Here is a 19391-nt window from a genome sequence, read left to right on the forward strand (position 1 = left end):
TCGAAATCCAGTCAATTGGCAAAATCTTCGTCTGTCGTGGTGTATAATGATCCAGAGGACGTGCGAGTTCTATCCTAGCCATTCGAACCCCCCACCTCGTCGGGGTGAACGTACGAAGAAAGCACCATGGAACGAGGGTCATTTGAAGTTAAGGTCGGCAGTAAACGGAAAAAGGTGATGGTTTACAATCCGTTGGCGGGGATCCCAAAGGAGCAATACGAAAAATTCAAGACGTGGCTAGATAACTGATACGAATCCATTTATGACTAATTACATGTATCAAACAAGCAATTATTACAAGAAAGGCAAGGAAGATTCAAGAGGCTTTCACACTGCACAAGAACCAACAAAGATTTTTTAGCCCAAATTTGTTATAATGTTACTTCAATGAGTCAAGAAGAGAATGAAGCAAAGATGGCACGGGAAAAGTTGTCTATTTTGAGAGATGGCACGGAGGACAAAAAAAGTGTGCAGAATTGTGAACAGGTGCCTTGGCATATTGCACCCCTTGGGAGTTTGTGATGTCAAAGCTTGTCAAATCTCATTCAAACGTGAAGCGCCTCCTACATGTGATTTCCAAGACAATTTAAAGCAACTCTACGTTTTTTGATTCACATTTAGTTGTCTAGTTTGATTTGCAATCATGTTTTAATTTGCATGTCTTATTTTCTACAATTTGCATTAACTAGGATTTGAAAGACTTTTGGTGTTCCTTATGTTTAACGACTCTTTGGCCTATTTAAAGACTTGTAATCACCTTGTTTTGGGAGATTAAATAGATTGAAATTCAAGAACTTTTGTTCCTTAACACTTTTGGTGTTGCTTCTTTCAAATCTTGCTTTAGGTTTGATGTTAAACCGATTCATTGGATTAGTCTCGATCAAGCTAATTCTGGAGTGAGTCGTCTTAAGATCTAGGAGTGACCATTGTAGATTCTAAGTCCGATCTAAGAGTGATTCATCTTCTAACCTTACTCTTGGTTGGAATCATTCGGTAAGTTAGTCGTTTTTGTAAATGTTTGCAAGGATCCTATAAGGACCTCTAGCTTTGTAAACCCGAGCAACCTTGGCGCTTATCAATAACCCACTCAACCCTCGATCAACTCGGAAGACTGTATATGCAAGTCGAGGGAGCAGTGGCTCCGCGACATCTAACACCACATAAATGGTACTCATGCGAAGTACGCGAGTATTGTCCATATGATATTTTCCGTACAATATCATGGAGCTTCATATATATTTCGTTCCTCATCATAGGTGGTTGATTCTTTGGTTATGTTCGTTCGAAAGAAACTCGAATTGCGACTAGAGGACCTGTGTCGTCGAAAGTTCACCACCGATGACGTAGTACTTGCAGTAAGTATCCTCATTTAAGATTTGTTCATAAAATATCCACTAGCATCTCAATGCATATTTTTCTTCCTTTCAGAACTTCCTTAGAAGAACTGACGGTGTTTATGCATGCATGGACTCTTCGAATGTCATGCCCTCACAGGTCGCAATTGAATACGATTGGGAGGGAAGAGCTAATACTGTGCTTAGCTACATAGATGGTACACACCCAAATTACGAGACATGGTGGATGGATCTCGATGTCGTGTATATACCATAAAACATTGGTGGAACCCATTGGATAATGGTGTGCATCGACTTCGAAGAGGGTGAGTTGATCGAGTGGGACTCAACCATGGCCATGACACCGTTGCCGAATTTGGAAGATGAGTTGAAGTCGATGCGAACAATCATACCAACTCTTATTTGCAGGGCAGGTGTTCGGTTAAAGAGGCCTGAGATCCCAATCACACCATGACGCATACGTCGAGTTTCATCTGCACTACAGCATGAGGGAGATAGAGACTATGGTATATTTTGTGTAAAGTTCTTTGAATTCGATATGATGGATTCTAGATTAGATACCTTAACACAGGATAGGATGTCATTCTTTAGGCAGCAGTTCGCGGTACAACTATAGGCGAACAAATCCATATTCTGATGTTTTGGTGTTGTAATGACTTACCTATTTAGCGCATTTTGTTTGGTACGTTCGAACGCTGATGTTTTGATCTCTTAACATGTTTGATGAATGATAGTGTTGACTGCTTAATAGTAGTTTGGGACTTCAAACTAACACATATTTGTAATTAGGATACACGTTTGAATACAGGTGGATTGAAATCAGTGACACTTAGCATTTGGGATAGTCTAAGACCAATTCATGGTTGAAATATATTAAATTCCCGACCGTGAAATTTTACATAAAGCACGTGAATTCATCCATTGACACTTACCAATTCATGCTTAGATAAATCTCGGTCGTGTGTGACACAATTCACGGCCGGGAAAATTTCAAAAAATATTGCTGTAGGAGGAATCCCAGCCATAAATTCGACCATTGACGCCCGTGAAATATTCCAGAAAGCATTTTCTATCATAGACAACCATAACAATTTTTACTGAATACTGAATGACTAAAGTGTTGAATAAGCAAATAAAGCACGTTCATAGTTCTAAGTGGAGTACAACGTTTTACCCACCATTGGCATCTGGTCCAGTAATTCTAAGTGGCTGGCGGCACGTTTTTTCTATTGTGTCCCATGTTGCCACATCGACCACATTTGTGGACTTGGCGGGCCTCCCTAGCAGACGGTATTCGTACAATTTGACATCGGCCAACACGTTTTACAAGTTTGGGTGGCTCCACTTTGAACTCTACAAAGTCCTCAAGTAAAATCCAGTCGTCTACATCGCCGAAGGAACACAGGTTCGGCATATGGGGTAATTAAAGTTTGGAGACTATATACAAGTGAGTATAGTGTATATCTGTTCACGTTCCGAAGGGTTGCCGCTGCAATAGCATGGGAGCACGGGAACTAAAAGTAGTCAAACTGTTTACATCCACAGGTCCTTGTATTTAAATTCACACACACTCTTTTCAGTCCATCGCTCACCTCCAACTCGCGATGGTCAATGAGTGTGATGGAGTGTGTTTGAGCTAGGTTCTCTGCAGTACGCATCTTTGTCTCACCATAGTCAGTAAGGATAGTTTCGCGACTAGATGCATATGTTTGCCTCTCGTAAAACCACCACTGCAACAGTGCTCAAACATGTTTAAGAAAGAGCAATTATGATCTGGAAGTTGATCCGAGGCAAGTGTTCTGATCTATTATGACATAGCCATGAGGCGCTCAACGGACCTTTTTAATCTTATAAAACCTTTTTCCGGGTTTTGAATTGACTGACGCAAAAACAATTTTTTTGTAGAACCTAATGTATTCACATATCTCCATTAGAAGTTCCTAAACGGAACTACTTTATGTCTTTGATAGAACATATTTTTTATATAAATATAATTTTCTTTTTATTTTTGTGTGGTTACTGGCAATGCACGTGCGTGTACAAGGACTGCATTCATGGACTCCGCAACGTTGGATGTCATTTGGTCGTACCCCAATCCCAGTTGAAATCCACGTTTCCATTTATCAAAACTGATTCCTTCCAAGTACCTTTGGACCTCTGGAAATCCTGCAAGTTGGGAGAAATAGTACCTAAACTCTAACTTCCAGAATGCCTTTGCTGCTAGAATGAAATTTTCTTGAATAGCATCGTTCTTGAACTTGTCCTTCAAATTTGTGGACAAGTGGTGCATGCAGATTCCGTGGGACGCATTCGAAAAAACCTCCCTAATAGATTTTGTAATGGTCACGTGCCGGTCAAATACAAATAATAACCCATCAACCTCTCCAATACAACGTTTCACCATTTGCAGAAACCAAGTTCAGGATTGATCACTCTCCTAATCTACAAGTCCAAACGCAAGAGGATAGATCTGGTTGTTACCATCAACACAAGAAGAAATAAGGATAACACTTCTATGTTTACCCTTCAGATGTGCACCATCTATCAGTAACACTGGGTGGATACAACTGGAGAACCCTCTAATACAACAACCAAGGGCCATGAAGGCGTACTTAAAATACTTATCATTCTCCAGCTCCATTTCAAAAATAGTTCCTGCATTGACAGCCTTCAAGGCTTCTCCATACTTGCGTAACAAAGTATACGACTCTTTGGGTGATCCCATAAGCAGATTGAATGTCACCTCTTTTGCCCGTCATGCCTTTTCATATCTAATGTTAACCCCATAGTTTCGCATGTCGCTAATAATATCCTTCGACCTGTACTCACAGCTTACATCTTCTAAATTGAACTTCAATAACTTACCGATTACCCAACTCCCAGCTTGTCTGTGGTCATGGTTCAGTACCACACGTAGGTTGTGGACATCGGTAAACTTCGAAATGATGAATGAGTCACCACCACGGATGCTTTTTGCACGCAAACCCCATTTGCAACCTTCCTCCGTACATTCGACGGTGTACAATGTCTTCGTCGATTTTTTTACCTTAAATTCAAAGTTAAGCTTCATAGCCAACACAGATAGCTTGAAGCGTAGTTCTTCATTCGAACAGAAAATATCCTTAACAGCAATCTCACCTACAAACTCAGCTACATCACCAGTTATGATATTCTGCATTGGACGGGAAACTAATCCTTCAAATGTGGGCTCAGGTGCGTTGGCACTCACTAGATGCGACTCATTTACACGTTGACCTTCATTCTCAAAATGTTCTTCACTGACATTCTGGTTATCGTTGTGATACTCATTCCCACCATCATTATCAAAGTCCATTCCAACATCCCCGTCATCAACCCCATCCTCAGTTTGATTCTCGTCATAATCGTACTCATTGCCGCTCTGGATGTTATACTCGACATCATTGTCGTACAATTTCCCACAATATGGTGATTCGTCATTGCCTTGATTACATGGGACAACGTTATTGGTCAGTAGTGTAATACGTGGGACAAATGAGGGGGAACAAGCATGATCCAAGGGAGAGTGAATAGAATGTGACGGGCCAAAACAAGGATCAGCCTAACTTGGGTAGTATGGGAATGAAGACGATGTCTGCGTTTCCAAAAAAAATATTTTTTTGGTTGCTACCACTACCATATGTTGCTTTCGGCAAGACAGTTATATACAAGGGCACCTAAGGAGAACTTGGAGCGTCATTCAAGTAAAATCTCCAACTGGCATCATCAAATATATGGTAGTTTGGGACTTCGTGTTGAAAACTAAATCTATATACATACTGTATCACAATGTCAAATTGGTCAGGATCAATTCTAGTAAGCCTATACATATCACTTACTAGGTTGGCAAATGTTATCATTTCATCAACTTCAAGACCACCAATAACGCCACCTATGTACATCGTACCAGCCTCATTCCATTTGCCATCGTAGATCACAAATATTCGACGCATTTTACATAAATTTACATCACACAACAATTAGTTACATCAACTTTGCAAATCCGGTCCAATAATCCAGAAAGCCGAGTTAACATATAAGAAAATTAATTTACATTCACGGCCAAGGTAACTTCCAACCACGGGCAGGAGTGATTATCTCACAACCACACCCGGGAATTGTAAAACCACGGTCGTGAATCGTATAACCACGGTCGGGAATCAACCATTATATAAAAGTTTCTTAATTTTCCATAACATTAACTTTTGACCTCAACAACGTAAACCTCAACAACATAAAACACCTTCATAATGCATAAAAAATAATACTCTGAACAAATAAAAAACTAACCTCGTTGAACCTATCGAAAATAAAGAAATAGCTTTCTTTCAAGTGTTGAAGGTGTTAAAAATGTTGCAAAAGGTGTGGGATTTCTTCAAAAAAACATGCAACATGTGAATAAGGACAAAACTGAAAATGAAGCTTTTTTTTCCTCTGATATCAACTCGAATATAGGAGAATATGTTTAATGAAAGTATAGAATGTGTTTAATGAAAGTACAACAATTTGGTGGAGGAAATAAATACATTGGTTGTAAAGAAATTAAATCCCGGCCGTGTAGCATTTCAACCCAGGCCATGAATTAATTAACTTCAAGCGGTACTTCGTCCTTTCTTCTGTCAAAAGTGAAGGGTATATCCATCTTTATACACTCTCTAAACTGTCAGAAAAAAGTAAACTGGGTCAGAAAAGTTAAAAATTGTATTTTAGGTCATTTGAACAAATCAAAAACTATTTTGGATCAAATTTGTCAATTTTCCAAAATTATTGAATTAAGGAATTCGACCCCTTTGTTTTTTTAATCGAGATCAAATAATCAATTTTTTAAGATAATAAATCATCACTCAACCAAAAAGAGGGTTAATTCATTAATGAATATCCAAGACCAAATTCGTTCTAGCCTCTAGCAACCACCCCATTAAAACGTTTTAATTCTATTTGACTAGCTTGATGATTTAGTTTATTTTCTATTACAATATTTTTAATTTAAAAGAAAAATAAACCATATTTAATTTTTTTTAATTCCACAGATTAATAGGAGAATCACGGCCGGGAATAGCAGAAAAATCCCTGAGGATTGCCCATTATACTGGCCACTAGGGACGGGTCCTCGCAGTGCCCCCCCAACTCTACTCTTTAAAACAAACACAAACCTCTAATTTCCAGTAATTTTCTGCATATTCAAACATAAATATTTAATATTCTATCATTTGAATTCAGATATTCAATATTCGTATTCATTGAAAGAGTAAACAAAGATGGAATTAGCTGCTTAGGTACGTCAACAAAAACAGACTTCTTCTTTCGGCATCAAACGTAAGCACTTTCTGGGGCGTGAAGAGGAGAAGAATGAGAAGGGAGAAGTCAGAATGAGTTGACAATTTTATGAACCGTTAAGGTCTGCTCCAACTTATTATAACTTACTCCAACAAATTTCATTATTTTACGTTTATAAAATCGTTGTAAAAGTTAAATAGAGAGTGGCGAAGTAAACGTTTCCTCCTTTCAAACACAGTTTAGTCGTCAACGGGTTTCTATGATTGCTCGCTTCCAGCTGAAAGAAGATTAAAACATCATACTCGGGCCTTCTTGTGCTTAATTCTCAACCTTGCACTTGCAGGCTTACACAATTTCTCCAGGAGGAAGCTCTGCGAGTTTCGGCGAACTTCCCAGAATTCTTTCCATGTCAAACCGAACTTCGATGTTGCGAATGCCGTACCCAACCACCATTAGCCAGTACAGAAGCTTCGCCAGCTCTGGTGCTGTGGTCTCTGTTACACTTGTCTGAAACATAAAGATCCAAAATAAATGCAGAATCTTAGTTGCATTCTTGTAATGAACAATATTATTTTATCTATGTAACCGGTTCAACTTAGTTTGGTTCTTGACCAAACTGGCCAAACCGATCGTCAACCCTTAGCAGTTACGGTTAGCAAAAAGGATAGAGTATGTTTGTCTAGACACAGACCTTCACTTGACTTGGATCTGAAACCGCTAAAAGGCGCTTTATGAATGTATTCATTGCAACTACAGCATCTTCACCAGCGCTACTTGTCAACTCCTACATTTGTGGTAATCAAAGGTTTAGATGGTGCTATTGATGGCATGAGATCAGTACAGATAACAAACAAACTAATTCCTGAATCAATGGTACTTGTTTGGATTCAGGTTTAAAAAAATTGAGGAAGCATCCAACTTGAAGGGTATATAGTCATACAAATATGAATATGACAATGCTGCATAGAATTTAGAACAGAGCTTGTATGCATGGAATTTTAAATGGGTTTTTTTTTTCTTTTAGAAACCAGAGAATGAAATAGAAATAATGTTGAAATTTGAGAAACAAGAAAATAAAGAAACTTGGACGACTCCCTCTTGAGCAAGCTCAAATCCAAAAAGCTAAATAATTTCTTAACTTCTCTACCCTGACTCCATTTATAACTACTTTTTTCTAATAAACTTATTTGCTAATGAATAAGATACCTCTTATACAATCCTACAATTACGCTGCTCATAAAAGACAACTTGTCCTCAAAGGAATAGCATTTGAATGGCATCAGCCCCGTCTCTTATATGGTGGCTAAATTGGAGGTTAGCTAATAGTTTGCCAAACTGTGACACCTGAATTGTATAAGCGCATTCAGTCCCACAATCATATCAACAATGTCTTGGTTTACAGGTTTTAAGTGATGCTTCTTTAAAGTTTAACCACAATTAATGGAGCCAAGACAGTAAGTGTCAGCATCATCTTTGATACAACAAAGACTTCTCGATATATAAAGGAAAGGTGCTTCTTGCTTCTTGTTTCAAAAAAGTTTTAAATTTAAAAAATAAAACAAAAATAAAAAAAAAATCACTTTTTCTTGCTGTAGACAATCGACTGTACCACATGACGTTGTAACTTGAAGTCCAGCGGACTCCAACACTAGATAACTAATCAAAAATCTAATAACCATTCAACAAGCCCAACAAAAGCAAGTAGCTAGCAAAGAAAATGAAAGTTTTCTTACCTTCAGATTTTGGGGTTCAAGGGATTTGAGATATTCCAACAATTCATTTGGCCCATTTGCAGATTTCCTTCCTACTTGCTGATTCAGTTCCTCTATCTCTGCTTCAAGTAGTTCTATGTACCTTTTAGCATCAATTCTCTCAGGACCAGATACATTATTCCACCTGATAACTTCACCTGTGACATTCTTTTGCGTACCAGCTGCATAATTCGAATCATCCTGAACAATCACAGGATTAATTCATATTAGATAAATTAAAGTAAAAGACCAGACACCTTCTCAACAATATGCCATTGCACACATAAATTTGTAGACAACAGAGAGATTTTTAATGAAATTTTATGAGAATGTTTGTATAGGCAGTACATGACCAGATTGTATCAGAACAATGACAAACTAGGTAGACAAGAAGGATCCTTGAACTACAGCACTAATCACATTAAGCCTTAGCCATGATTTATTAAAATGGTGAAAAGTCATAATGCTAATAATTATAGTCAGATAAGTAGAATGCTCAAAGGGGAAATTAGATCTTTCTACAGTAACGACGTTAAACAAAATAAATGTATCTAAGACATTCACTTATAGACCTTTAAGAGTGAAACTTAAGAGCAGAGTAAGGGACCAACAGACTACAGAGCAAAGCTTCTGATAGATATTCCACATCATTCTCTAGTCACTATTGTGAAAAAAAATAAATAAATAATAAAAAGAAAAAGAACTCCATAAATCAACAATTCTACCACATCTCTAATATAGATGCACTATGGTAATCTATCGTGGTCAAAGTAACAATGACTTTGCCTAGAACAAAACAAAATGGATGCATTTGTAATGCAGTAGTGAAGTGACATATGTGATATAAGACCCAGAGAACTTTTTTTTTTTTTTTTTGGATAGGAACATGCAACAGTATCATGGAAATCCTTGCATGATGTTAAAGTTAGCAAGAAGTTGGGATATCCCGGTAAATTCTAGCAAGCTTAATTTGATTTATGAAAAGGATAGAAACATCATGGTCATATCATTTTAGCAACCCTGACTTCCAGGATGAGTAAGCCAAAACAAACTAGAATCACACTTGCAATAAAACAACTGAAGAAAGAAAACGGAAGTTATCATGACAGACGTCAATCCAGATCTGGCTTTTAACCCAGTGTAAAGTAACAGATGCACAGCCGGAGGACTGTCAGTATTTATTTGCTTATGGATGAGCAAATAGGAAATATTATTTCAAAAATTAAAATGTGTGGAATTTTCAATGTTAAATTTGTCAAGGTCCACATAGAAACATCTAAAATACCTTTTCATCCTTTGCTTCTGGGAGAGCAATCTGCTCTAAACTTTGCTGCAGTTCTAAGCGATTTTGGGCATTTTTAAACATATATCCAGTCATCATTACACTGTACATGAGCTGTGCAAGATTTTCAGCAACCTGAACCAAATATTAAATTTAAACACACGATCTTACTGAATACCAATTGTACAACAAATATTTGGGTAACTCTGAATGTAAGAATAACAAAAGCATATATACGTACTGTGGTGACAGTAACTGCAAAAAACTGTGGAGGTAGAGTTCCAATCATATTTGTGACTGTTTGACGCATTGCATCAACAACCTAAAAAAGGAATCGGAGAAGAATAAAATGATTGGAGACTCATGGAATTGACCATAACAGTAAGTTGAGTCCTATATCAAAGAAATTGATATTAAACCAAATAGAGATCCACCTGTTTTGGTGCTCTCTGAACAAACAATTCCATGAATTCTGGTTGGACATTCTTAACATATTCCAGTAGAATGTCCCTTCGGGTTTTTGGCTGCCAATTCCACAAAAGATGTTCAAAGAATTACAGAAGGTCAAATCTAGAACAAACATAACGAAAACCGAATCAATACAAAACAGCCATCAGGTTCATCATGATGACTTAGAAAACCAACCAAATTAACAAAGAATAAAACTAAAAATCACTATCAACACTTTACAGACAGCACCACGTAATGGCTAGTAGCAAGGTAAAAGCTCTAAAAGGAAGTGAATATACCACCCGTTAAAGATATACGATAGCTACAGCATCCATAATTTCAATGTTCGACAGTGATATCTAACAAAAATGCATTCTCCCAATTATCAAACCAGACCCATTTTGAAAAATATTCACTCAGATTATTCTGCTAGATATAATAGAGAATACAGTAGAACGGAATCCACGACTGCTGGAAAGCTTCAAACTTCCCCAAGTTCCCGTTGACATTTCTACAACATACCCATTGACAATATAAACCGTACGCTACAAGAAAAGCACAAAAGCTGAGGAGAGGATAGAGAGAGAGACGGGAATACCAAAGTACCGTTGGGAGGGTTGGGTTCGCCGGAGGAGAAATCGGGCATATCGCTCTTGGAAGAGTCGTAGGCGCGGAGTCTCACGGCGAGGCCATTTCTGGGCTTCCTCGGGAAGCTAATTACAGAGAAGCGAGGAAAATTGAGAGAAATGGAAGAAGAAGGAGAAGATAAGTTAGAGGTGGGAAAGGAGGGTTTTAGGGTCAACGAAGACATGGTTCAGCTCCGTTGTAAAGAGAAGAGATTAAAGGAGAGCATATAAGTTGGGGATTTTGAGGATTTGAGCTCTGAAAACGTAAAATTTGTCTAAATCATCGCCATTAAAGAGCAGTAAAAGGAGGCAGAAGAAGGATCAATGGGTGATAGAGAAATGTTTGGGAGCTTTTTCGTGGCCGTGGCCGGGAGAAGCAGCTAGCAGCGCGTGCGGCACGTTTTCGATGATCCAAATCAGATAGTTTGAAGTGAACCATGCGTGTGCTTTCCTTTCCATTTTGCCTAATCTTTAGCTCACATTGAAGAGTTTGAATCTCAGTTATAAGTTTAATCTAGGGAGATGTGTGGTGCTTGGACCGCCTAACTACAAATCACACTGTCGAGAGTTTGAATTCATACACATCTGCAATAGATTAGAAAGAGAAGGACTTTTCTTTTTATGGGTGAACCCATCTACAATAGATCGAAAGGAAATGACTTTTCTTTTTATGGGTAGGAAAATCATGATCGAGATTCAAGACAATTATTGTAAGGAATTTATTCAGACCATTGAATTCGAATATGGTAAGGAGGGGGCTCCTAGGTGGAAAACTATGTACTGTTAATAATTTAGAATTGAATCTTTTTAAATAATAGATCTTTTGTTTGTCTGATCATAGCCTGCTCAAATTCCCTTACGAAACTTTTTTATTGGATTAGTCATATACTTCACATGTTTTGGCGATTCACACAGTATCATCAAATGATACAAGTATTTGGTAAGAATCTACCACGCACTAAAATGTAATAGATCATTGGTTTTTTTTAATCTTAAAAAAAGTGATTGATAAAACCTGACTGAACAAATTTATCATCTTAAAAAAAAACCACCCTAGTTCCCTGTAAAACAAAATGCTCAATTCCCCTTTTGGCACTTGAGTCTTAGAGTTCTATCTTTCTTTTTTAACTTTTGAGACGGTGATATGTGTCTTATCTACAGAAGAAAAAAAGAAAAATCACAGCTCTTCTCCTTCTACTCAAAATTTGATACATTTGAGTAATTCATTGTTTTATTTCATGAACTCCACACCATTCTTAAACAATGTTGATATGACAAATAATGAACAAAGTGGTATGAAAATTTTTCCCTCTCTAATAACTCCGAATAAATTAAATACATGCATTCAAATGCCAAGCTTTTTCAACACCACATTAGTAGTAGAGATTTTTCCTTTATTCACTAAGATATATCAAATTGGTCTAGAGTTCTAATTAATAAGTTCCTAAGCTTTAAAAGTGGAGAACCTCCCATAAGAGATATTTAAGCTCATGTATTAATATGTTTAATATGCTCAAGTTGACATTATTTGACCAATTAAACTATGCTCTACTCAACCTCATTGTCATTATTTAGCGAACTGGATCAACAATATAGAGATTATATTGAATTACAATTTAAATTCAGTAACATAATTATAAATTTTAAATTTAAGAAATAAATAAAAACCCCAGTAATATTTAAAGACTAAATTTGTAATTTTGATATTTATGGATAATGATAATATTTTGATTAAAATATTATTTGTGGTCTATAAATTTTAATCTATTTTTTATTTTTATTCAACTTTTAATTTTAAAATTTTGGTTAACATTTTTTTTATAAAAAAATGTTGATTCTGGTTCTATCTACTTCTAAGTGGGCTACGTTAGTGATTAAATGCTTTTTCAGTCCAATCAAACCATAAAAAATATTTACTTATATTAAAAATATGATTAATACTATTTTTAACCCATCATACTTTAAATCATCACGTTAATATTGAAGGTAGAGATTTAATAAAAGTTAGAAGAACAAAATTAAATTTTTAAAAATAATAGACCAACCTTATCGATTGAAGTCCAACTTAAGCCATGAGATTAACAAACTAACAAATTCACATATCATCTTATAATGTTCGGATTTTTCAAAGTGTCTAGCATCTTAAATTGCAAAAGAAATATAAGAATTTAGATATCCACCCATTAAAATCCAAGACCAATGTCAAAAATCAAAAACAGGTCGTGACCTTGAATCTTTACCCCACATGTTATTCAAAAGAAAGAAAAAAAAAAGTAAAAGGAGCAATGTCAAAAATTTTAAGCCAAATAGTTATGGAATTGAATTTCATGCACATGGGACTGAAGAAATTGATAACATTAAAGAATGAATAAACGTAGTTCTTCATGATGTTCAATAAAAATAGATTTGGAAAAAGAATTCCTAAGGGCTAAACCAGATAATGAGGGCCTAGAAGTCACCAACTCTTCATTGTGAAGGAGGCAATTCTTGTGGTGGTTCCTCAGCTGGTGCAGGCGGAGTTGATCCAAAGTCGAGATTCGGATAGACGCCGGGTGGCCTCTCTCGAGCTTTTATCGACAGCAGCTGGCTCGAGTCGCCAACTACATCCGCCCATCCGTAGTGAGGTTCGGCCCTGCAATAAAAGTGCAAGTTTTTTGAAATGTCAATACATTCACCATCCTTACATTTGTAGATAAGCTGGACTTAGGCCTCAGAAAACTTACTCATAATATGTCTCTTCGTCGACAACAATGTCCCAACTTTCCCCTGTCGTACTCTTCCCATATTTGTGCACTTTACTGGGTACACAGTGATGGTAACATTAGCAATCAATACAGCTATAATAAATGAAGCAAAGGAAACATCTTTTAGAGCAGACTGGCAAAATAGCTTAAGTTTATAATGTAGCAGATGTTTTCTTTTCAGCATTCTAAAATTGCTTTGACTACATATCAGAAGAATTTTAAAACAACTTTTTACCGAGAACAAAGCCCAAGTTTGAATTCATAAGTTCAAGAGAGCTCCTGTCACTCCTAAAAGCCCAAGGTTATTCTAAGCGAAAAGATACCTCCCCTCATTTATTCACTAAAACCCACATCATAACTACAACATTCCTGTCATAAATTCACACATCATTCCTCTCCCTTTCATTCTCTTCGTACAATATACCTTAATCGCCCGGGGTTAAGAATATTGGAACACCTTAAAACGCTTGTAAAAGAAGTGCTTAATTAGTATTTCTAAAAAGAAAAAAAAAAGTGAGTAGTAAAAATGTTTTATATAAAACCTGATTCCCAGAAGCATTTCCAAACACACTTATACGTATTAGCATGTTATTTGCAATATCCATAAAGCCTTTAGCTTGAACCTTACCCGTTTCCGAAGTGTTCTTCACCCCACGTTCTTGACCAACCTTGTACATGTGACGGGAAGGCAGTTAGTTCCACTTCTCTCATAAACAACACAAAATGCAAAACACAATGCGAGATTTAGCACAAATATTTGCTTCAGATAGAAGAATTTAGTCCCTACAGAAAAGACCAAGGTGGTTGACTACCCACATGCTTAATTGATTGACATCAGATAAAGATAATAATGATGTATTCCACAAAAAGAATGACATTCTTTGAAGAAATTGTGAAAAACTCATAAATATGACAGCTGAAATTTATTTATCTGAGAGCGTGACAATTTCCAACAACAAAATATAGAGCATTATCCTGCTAAAAACACAATGTCTACGGATTACACAGATACAGACTTTTGAGACCCAATTATAAACCCATAAACTAAACACTAAGATAAACTCAAGCTTCTAAAACGCAACATAAGCTACATAAATTCAAGCTTCTCTAACACATTTATATAAAAATTTGAATACAAGACCTAGAGTTTTCAACCCCAAGCTTATTAAAACAAATCCAAAATTCTTCAAAATTTCATAAATAATAATAAAGAAATGCTCAAATCACACTCCATCATATCAACAGCACGTATATAATTGAAATTGAACACTATGCTTAAAATAGAGTTTCAATGCATCCTAGGTGGGCATTATCTTGGGAAAAATAAGTAGTAGATAAAACTAAACCAACCATATTCGTATACAAGTAGAACAAGATTCATCCATATCCTCTAAAATAAAATTCCAATCAATTTATTTTTCTGGTATCTTAAATCGGTTGACCAAGTTGTAATATGTATTTGCTCTCATATGAAATACTTTTCCTCTTGAAAAACAAATATTATCTTTAGAATAGAGATAATTTGCAACTTAGAAATAAATAATTATTGTAATAATGTAATTCCAGGTAAACATTATTAAGGAGTGCAACTAATATTATTTATACAAGTAAATATGAAAATGAAGAGAGTAAGGTAATTTTACATATAATGAATAATAAAACATTGAAACTTGCATGTATTCTTGACGCTTTTATTAATTAAATCTTAATATGAAAAAGAAGAATTAAAAATGTTTTATAGTTTCGACATAACAAGGGGTTCAGGTTAAATGGTATAGGGAAAAATCAATTGCAACCGACCCACAAATAAATGGGTTCCATTATTTCACTTGAACTAAACCAATTTACCAATTTTATCTACCAAAAATTCAATGGAACCAACCGATTTAGATTAATTGAATATGATGCGACATTAGACTTACGTTCACCACTAGGAGATACATGCCATGTCTCCCCTTGACGAGAACCAATTCCGGAAAAGAACTTCTCTTCCCACTTGTCTCCCCACTTGGTACCTAGTTCAGTTTCAGCCCACTTGTCCGTCCTAAGAGGTAAAAGCACAAAACGGATCTACTGTTAGCATCCTAGAGTTATTTGAAGAAGCTTTGACCATTAGAAAGTTCAAAGAGATCAAACAAAGGAGCTCAGGTATAACAGCATAAGAATGAAGAAGTTGATTAAAACATTTCCAGTTATAGTTATCAATATCTTAAAGCTTTTCATGTGACACAAAATTAACACCAAACATGACAACTGTGCATCCATCAAGTGTTCTTATCAATGAAAAGAAATATATCTAATATAAATGAAGTGTATGGTATAAAAATTTCGAGAGATCTGCAGTGTTCTATCCATAAATGATGCATGAAATATATTGAAAATAATTTGAAAACTATGATTAGAGAAAACCATTTAAGAACAGATCCCCTTCCATCGTAATGCTCTCCCCACTTCTCCCACCATGACTGTTCATTTAATCTACCATATTTATGTGCTCCTTTCTCAGTCCATCCTTTCGCGTCGTATTTCTCCCACCTGTACAACTTAAACAAATCACGACTTTTCTGTATTACAAACCTAATTGGCGATAATTTCAGTTGCATCAAATACGTCTCACCATTTCTCATGCCATCCAGCATTTTCAGTGCCAGATTTTGCCTGTTTCTGTGCACTCCTCTCAATCCTTGCAAGATTACTGCACCATCAGAATTGCAGAGGGTATTTATTTTACTTGGTAAGAAGTGATCCCCTCAATTTCATTGAGCAAGAGGACAATAATACTAGAAAAACCTCCATTCATCTTGATGAAGAACTTCTTGCCAAGTTTCCCACCATGAATCACCTTCAACATTTTTACCAGATTTTTCCACTCCTATCGAAGGAAGTAAAATTCAGTTAGGACAAGCAAGGTAGAATTCAGTGAGTATGAGATATATAGTAGGTGCTAAAAGAAGAGACTGCCAATGCATGAATGCATAATGATAGGTATTTAACAAAATTCTCATCACACAGTTAAAAAAGCAGGGGTAAAAGCATTTTGTGATTCCAGAATCAACACCAAACACATAGATGATGAATAATTATCAAAGTTCACGTGTTGAACTTTGAGACTACCACCATACAACAACATTAACCAGTAGTTCTCAGCAGTTGATTAAATATCTATTGTGACCATATTGCTATGACATTTTTTTTTATAAGAAACAGCATGAAGAACAGAACAACCTAGGGGCCAGGGTAGAGGGAACCCCTGCCCAAAGAACTACAAAATAAACGCCTTCCAGTTGTTTTTTTTTTTTTTTTTGTTAAGAAACAAGTATTTCAATGGTTTAAACACCTTTCAGTTGTTAATATTCATAAAAATTGCTATAATTAAAATTTAAAAAAAAAAAAAAAAAAACACTTTCTGTGGTTTGAACTCCACCACAAAGCTCTGTGATGTACATTTAGGCAAAAGGAGTCGAAAACCAAAAACTTATCTTCGAAAGTCCGAAGGTTATTTTCTTTCCAGAGTCAAAAGAAGAGCCCAAGTTGCACAACTTCCAAGAGCTAGATTCTGTAAATGTAGTATGATATGAGATTTACAGAATTTAGCTCTTTGGAGAGAGCAAACAACAGTGTGGGGGAGGGTAAGGTAAGTTAAATTATGAGGAAAGAAGAAAGTACCTAGCTCTTTGTATCCAGTCCAGTCACTTTTCTCCCACCACTGCCAATGAGATCAATAAATCCATTAAATGCAGTCACCTGGGATGATACTTCATGGAGTTATAAAAACAATGTCACGGTGGCAGCAGGATAACAACATTTTACGATGCTTCTTTTTTAGCATGATTTCCGCATTACATAAATTTCATTGAGAAGTTAACCAGTAGCCATTAACCAGAAAATGGAAGAATTTGTCCAACTGGTTCAGTTGCAATTGTTATTTATATAAAAATAAAAATCCAAGTGTAGACTTATCTGTACTTAAAATAAACATATAATTAAGAATATCTAAAAAGTTATACTCATGGCCAATGTCCGAGTTAAGTTGATCCAGAGTCATCTCATAGTTGGTCACCAGATTTTTCTTTAGTGGGAAAACTACATCTCTATGAGAAATAGTGTAAAATCAATAAGAACTAAGAAGGATACAGCAAAAAAAAAAAAAATCCTGAACTCAATTAGAATAGTGGAGATAAGAATTAGGACAGACATGCATGTCCCAAAATGAAAATCCAATTCAAATATATCAGACCGGAAACAACTATTCCAGTTAGAATAGGAACTCTAACTTGCTTCACAAACATATTTGCACAGGGATGACAATCATGAGTTTCTTTTGCCATGTAATTGGCCAAGGCTACAACCACAAATCGTCACATAGTTTTCCTAGTAAGAGAGTTAATTTACAGATTGCTTAAGTTTTCTTCACTTTGTACCAATACCAAAGTCAATTACACGCAAATATACTAAATTAATACCGTTTCTTTCCATTCTGAGTATCCATCAGGCGATTGACCACCCATTCTAGTCCATCTACATCTGTACCCATTATCACCGAGGTCCTCCCCACTTTCCCGATACCAAGTACTGCCATCTTCATTCGTGCCCGACTCGCTAACATTTTCATTTAACAAGTTGATCCCCCAGTCCTTCTCATTTGCAATACCAGTGTCTACAGTGGAGCCAGATACATTTATCAGTTGTGACTAATACTCGGTACAGACAAAGCTCATTAATCAAACACAAGCAAAACCAGAAGTTCATGCTAGGCTGCACAAATATAATATTAGACCAGCTGAACTAGCTAATAATTCCTAAAACGCAATTTAGATCACCTCTTTTTGGCGGAGTATCACGTGATTGTGGACCAGAGCCCCTCGGGGTGCAGCGAGGATAGAATTTTTCTGGTTTTGAAATGAACCGAGATCTGCAGAAACAAGAAGGTCAAGCAATACACTAAGAGGATATAAATTCCAAAGCCATACGTGACATGCGTAAATATTGATCATTAAGTTTAAACTATTATCGCCGTCTTCCCCCAATTCACAGAACTCAAAAAATACAGCGTGAGCGTCATTAATCTTTATGCCTAGCTAGAACAAGTGAGAAACGAAGGAACAACCATTCCCTTCCAGTGAAAGGGTTGTAATTTTGAACTATTAGATGAACTGTCCCAACCAGATTAATCCCATTGCATCCCACAAAAACGGGTAGAAAGTAACAATCAATTACATCGAACTCAACACAAAGTAGTAGTTTCCAGTACAGAACTTGAACTTACTGAGGGGAAGCGAAGGACATTGCGGGCGTGGCTTGGATACGGACACTGCGAGGTGCTTTTTTGGGATCGAAGCGCCAGTCCTCTTTCTTCTCCACGCTCTTTCCAGACCCAGTAGTTCTCCGTATCGGAACCATAGAATCTGAACAGCAGCAACTAATAGATGTAAACCCAACTCCATTAATCTCGAACAGAACCCTCCTCCTCCTCCTCCTCCTCCTCCTCAGCTCCGGCGGGCCATGCCCATGGCTGGGCAAACGAAAAGACTCGAGCCGCCTGTCGATATCGAAGTGGGTCGAAAATCCTCTGCAACACGCGGCCATTGGTTCACAAAACTTCCATGGGAAAGCAGCAGGAGATGAAGGCGAAATGTGGGTGGATTGGCCTCGGAAGGAGCTAGAAAGTGAGAGCAGTCGCCAAATCTGAATTTGGAGGGGGAGTGAAGTTCATGGAGGAAATGGGAATGGGAAGAAATGGGGGAAACGGAGGGTGAAGTTCAAAACGAGAGAGAAATTTGGAGGAATTTGTTATGGAGAAGCATTTGAAAATTGAAAAATTGAAAAAATTGAAAAAATTGAAAAAATTGAAAAATTGAGAGAGATTGGAGGATGGCGGAGTTATGAGA

At 36.6% G+C, this 19391-nt stretch overlaps 2 protein-coding genes across 5 annotated transcripts; both read right to left on the reverse strand.

Annotated features, from left to right (window-relative positions):
* Positions 1 to 6754: 6754 nt before the first annotated feature.
* Positions 6755 to 11218, reverse strand: LOC111020737 (uncharacterized). Its single transcript, XM_022297490.2, has 7 exons — positions 10732 to 11218; positions 10118 to 10207; positions 9925 to 10005; positions 9687 to 9818; positions 8384 to 8602; positions 7342 to 7434; positions 6755 to 7157 (listed from the first exon to the last, which is right to left on the reverse strand). Exons 1-7 carry the CDS (start codon positions 10942 to 10944, stop codon positions 6996 to 6998), a joined length of 990 nt encoding a protein of 329 aa, XP_022153182.1. The 5' UTR covers positions 10945 to 11218; the 3' UTR covers positions 6755 to 6995.
* Positions 11219 to 13099: 1881 nt separating this feature from the next.
* LOC111020728 (inactive purple acid phosphatase-like protein) lies at positions 13100 to 19391 on the reverse strand. Of its 4 annotated transcripts, none has more exons than XM_022297481.2 (11): positions 18770 to 19391; positions 18324 to 18415; positions 17967 to 18160; positions 17170 to 17209; positions 16294 to 16375; positions 16121 to 16198; positions 15913 to 16038; positions 15426 to 15547; positions 14132 to 14171; positions 13483 to 13557; positions 13100 to 13391 (listed from the first exon to the last, which is right to left on the reverse strand). In XM_022297481.2, exons 1-11 carry the CDS (start codon positions 19087 to 19089, stop codon positions 13226 to 13228), a joined length of 1335 nt encoding a protein of 444 aa, XP_022153173.1. In that variant the 5' UTR covers positions 19090 to 19391; the 3' UTR covers positions 13100 to 13225. The 4 variants fall into 4 exon arrangements, with proteins under 4 accessions (XP_022153173.1, XP_022153170.1, XP_022153171.1 ...); XM_022297478.2 differs by having other exon boundaries at positions 14132 to 14204; XM_022297479.2 differs by having other exon boundaries at positions 16285 to 16375.

The sequence above is a fragment of the Momordica charantia genome, assembly GCF_013281855.1.
Source record: "Momordica charantia cultivar OHB3-1 chromosome 8 unlocalized genomic scaffold, Mcharantia_2.0 BLBB01000008.1, whole genome shotgun sequence".
NCBI classification, from domain to species: Eukaryota; Viridiplantae; Streptophyta; class Magnoliopsida; order Cucurbitales; family Cucurbitaceae; genus Momordica; species Momordica charantia.

Coding starts and splice junctions, on each gene's coding strand:
- LOC111020737 (XM_022297490.2), bottom strand. CDS start 10,944: ATGTCTTCGTTGACCCTAAAACCCTCCTTTCCCACCTCTAACTTATCT. Junction 9,819..9,924: donor TTGCAGTTACTGTCACCACA/GTACGTATATAT, acceptor TATTTGGTTCAG/GTTGCTGAAAATCTTGCACA. Junction 7,158..7,341: donor CAGATCCAAGTCAAGTGAAG/GTCTGTGTCTAG, acceptor TTTATGTTTCAG/ACAAGTGTAACAGAGACCAC.
- LOC111020728 (XM_022297477.2), bottom strand. CDS start 19,089: ATGGCCGCGTGTTGCAGAGGATTTTCGACCCACTTCGATATCGACAGG. Junction 18,416..18,769: donor ATGTCCTTCGCTTCCCCTCA/GTAAGTTCAAGT, acceptor TTGTTTCTGCAG/ATCTCGGTTCATTTCAAAAC. Junction 16,376..17,169: donor GACTGGATACAAAGAGCTAG/GTACTTTCTTCT, acceptor TTCCTTCGATAG/GAGTGGAAAAATCTGGTAAA.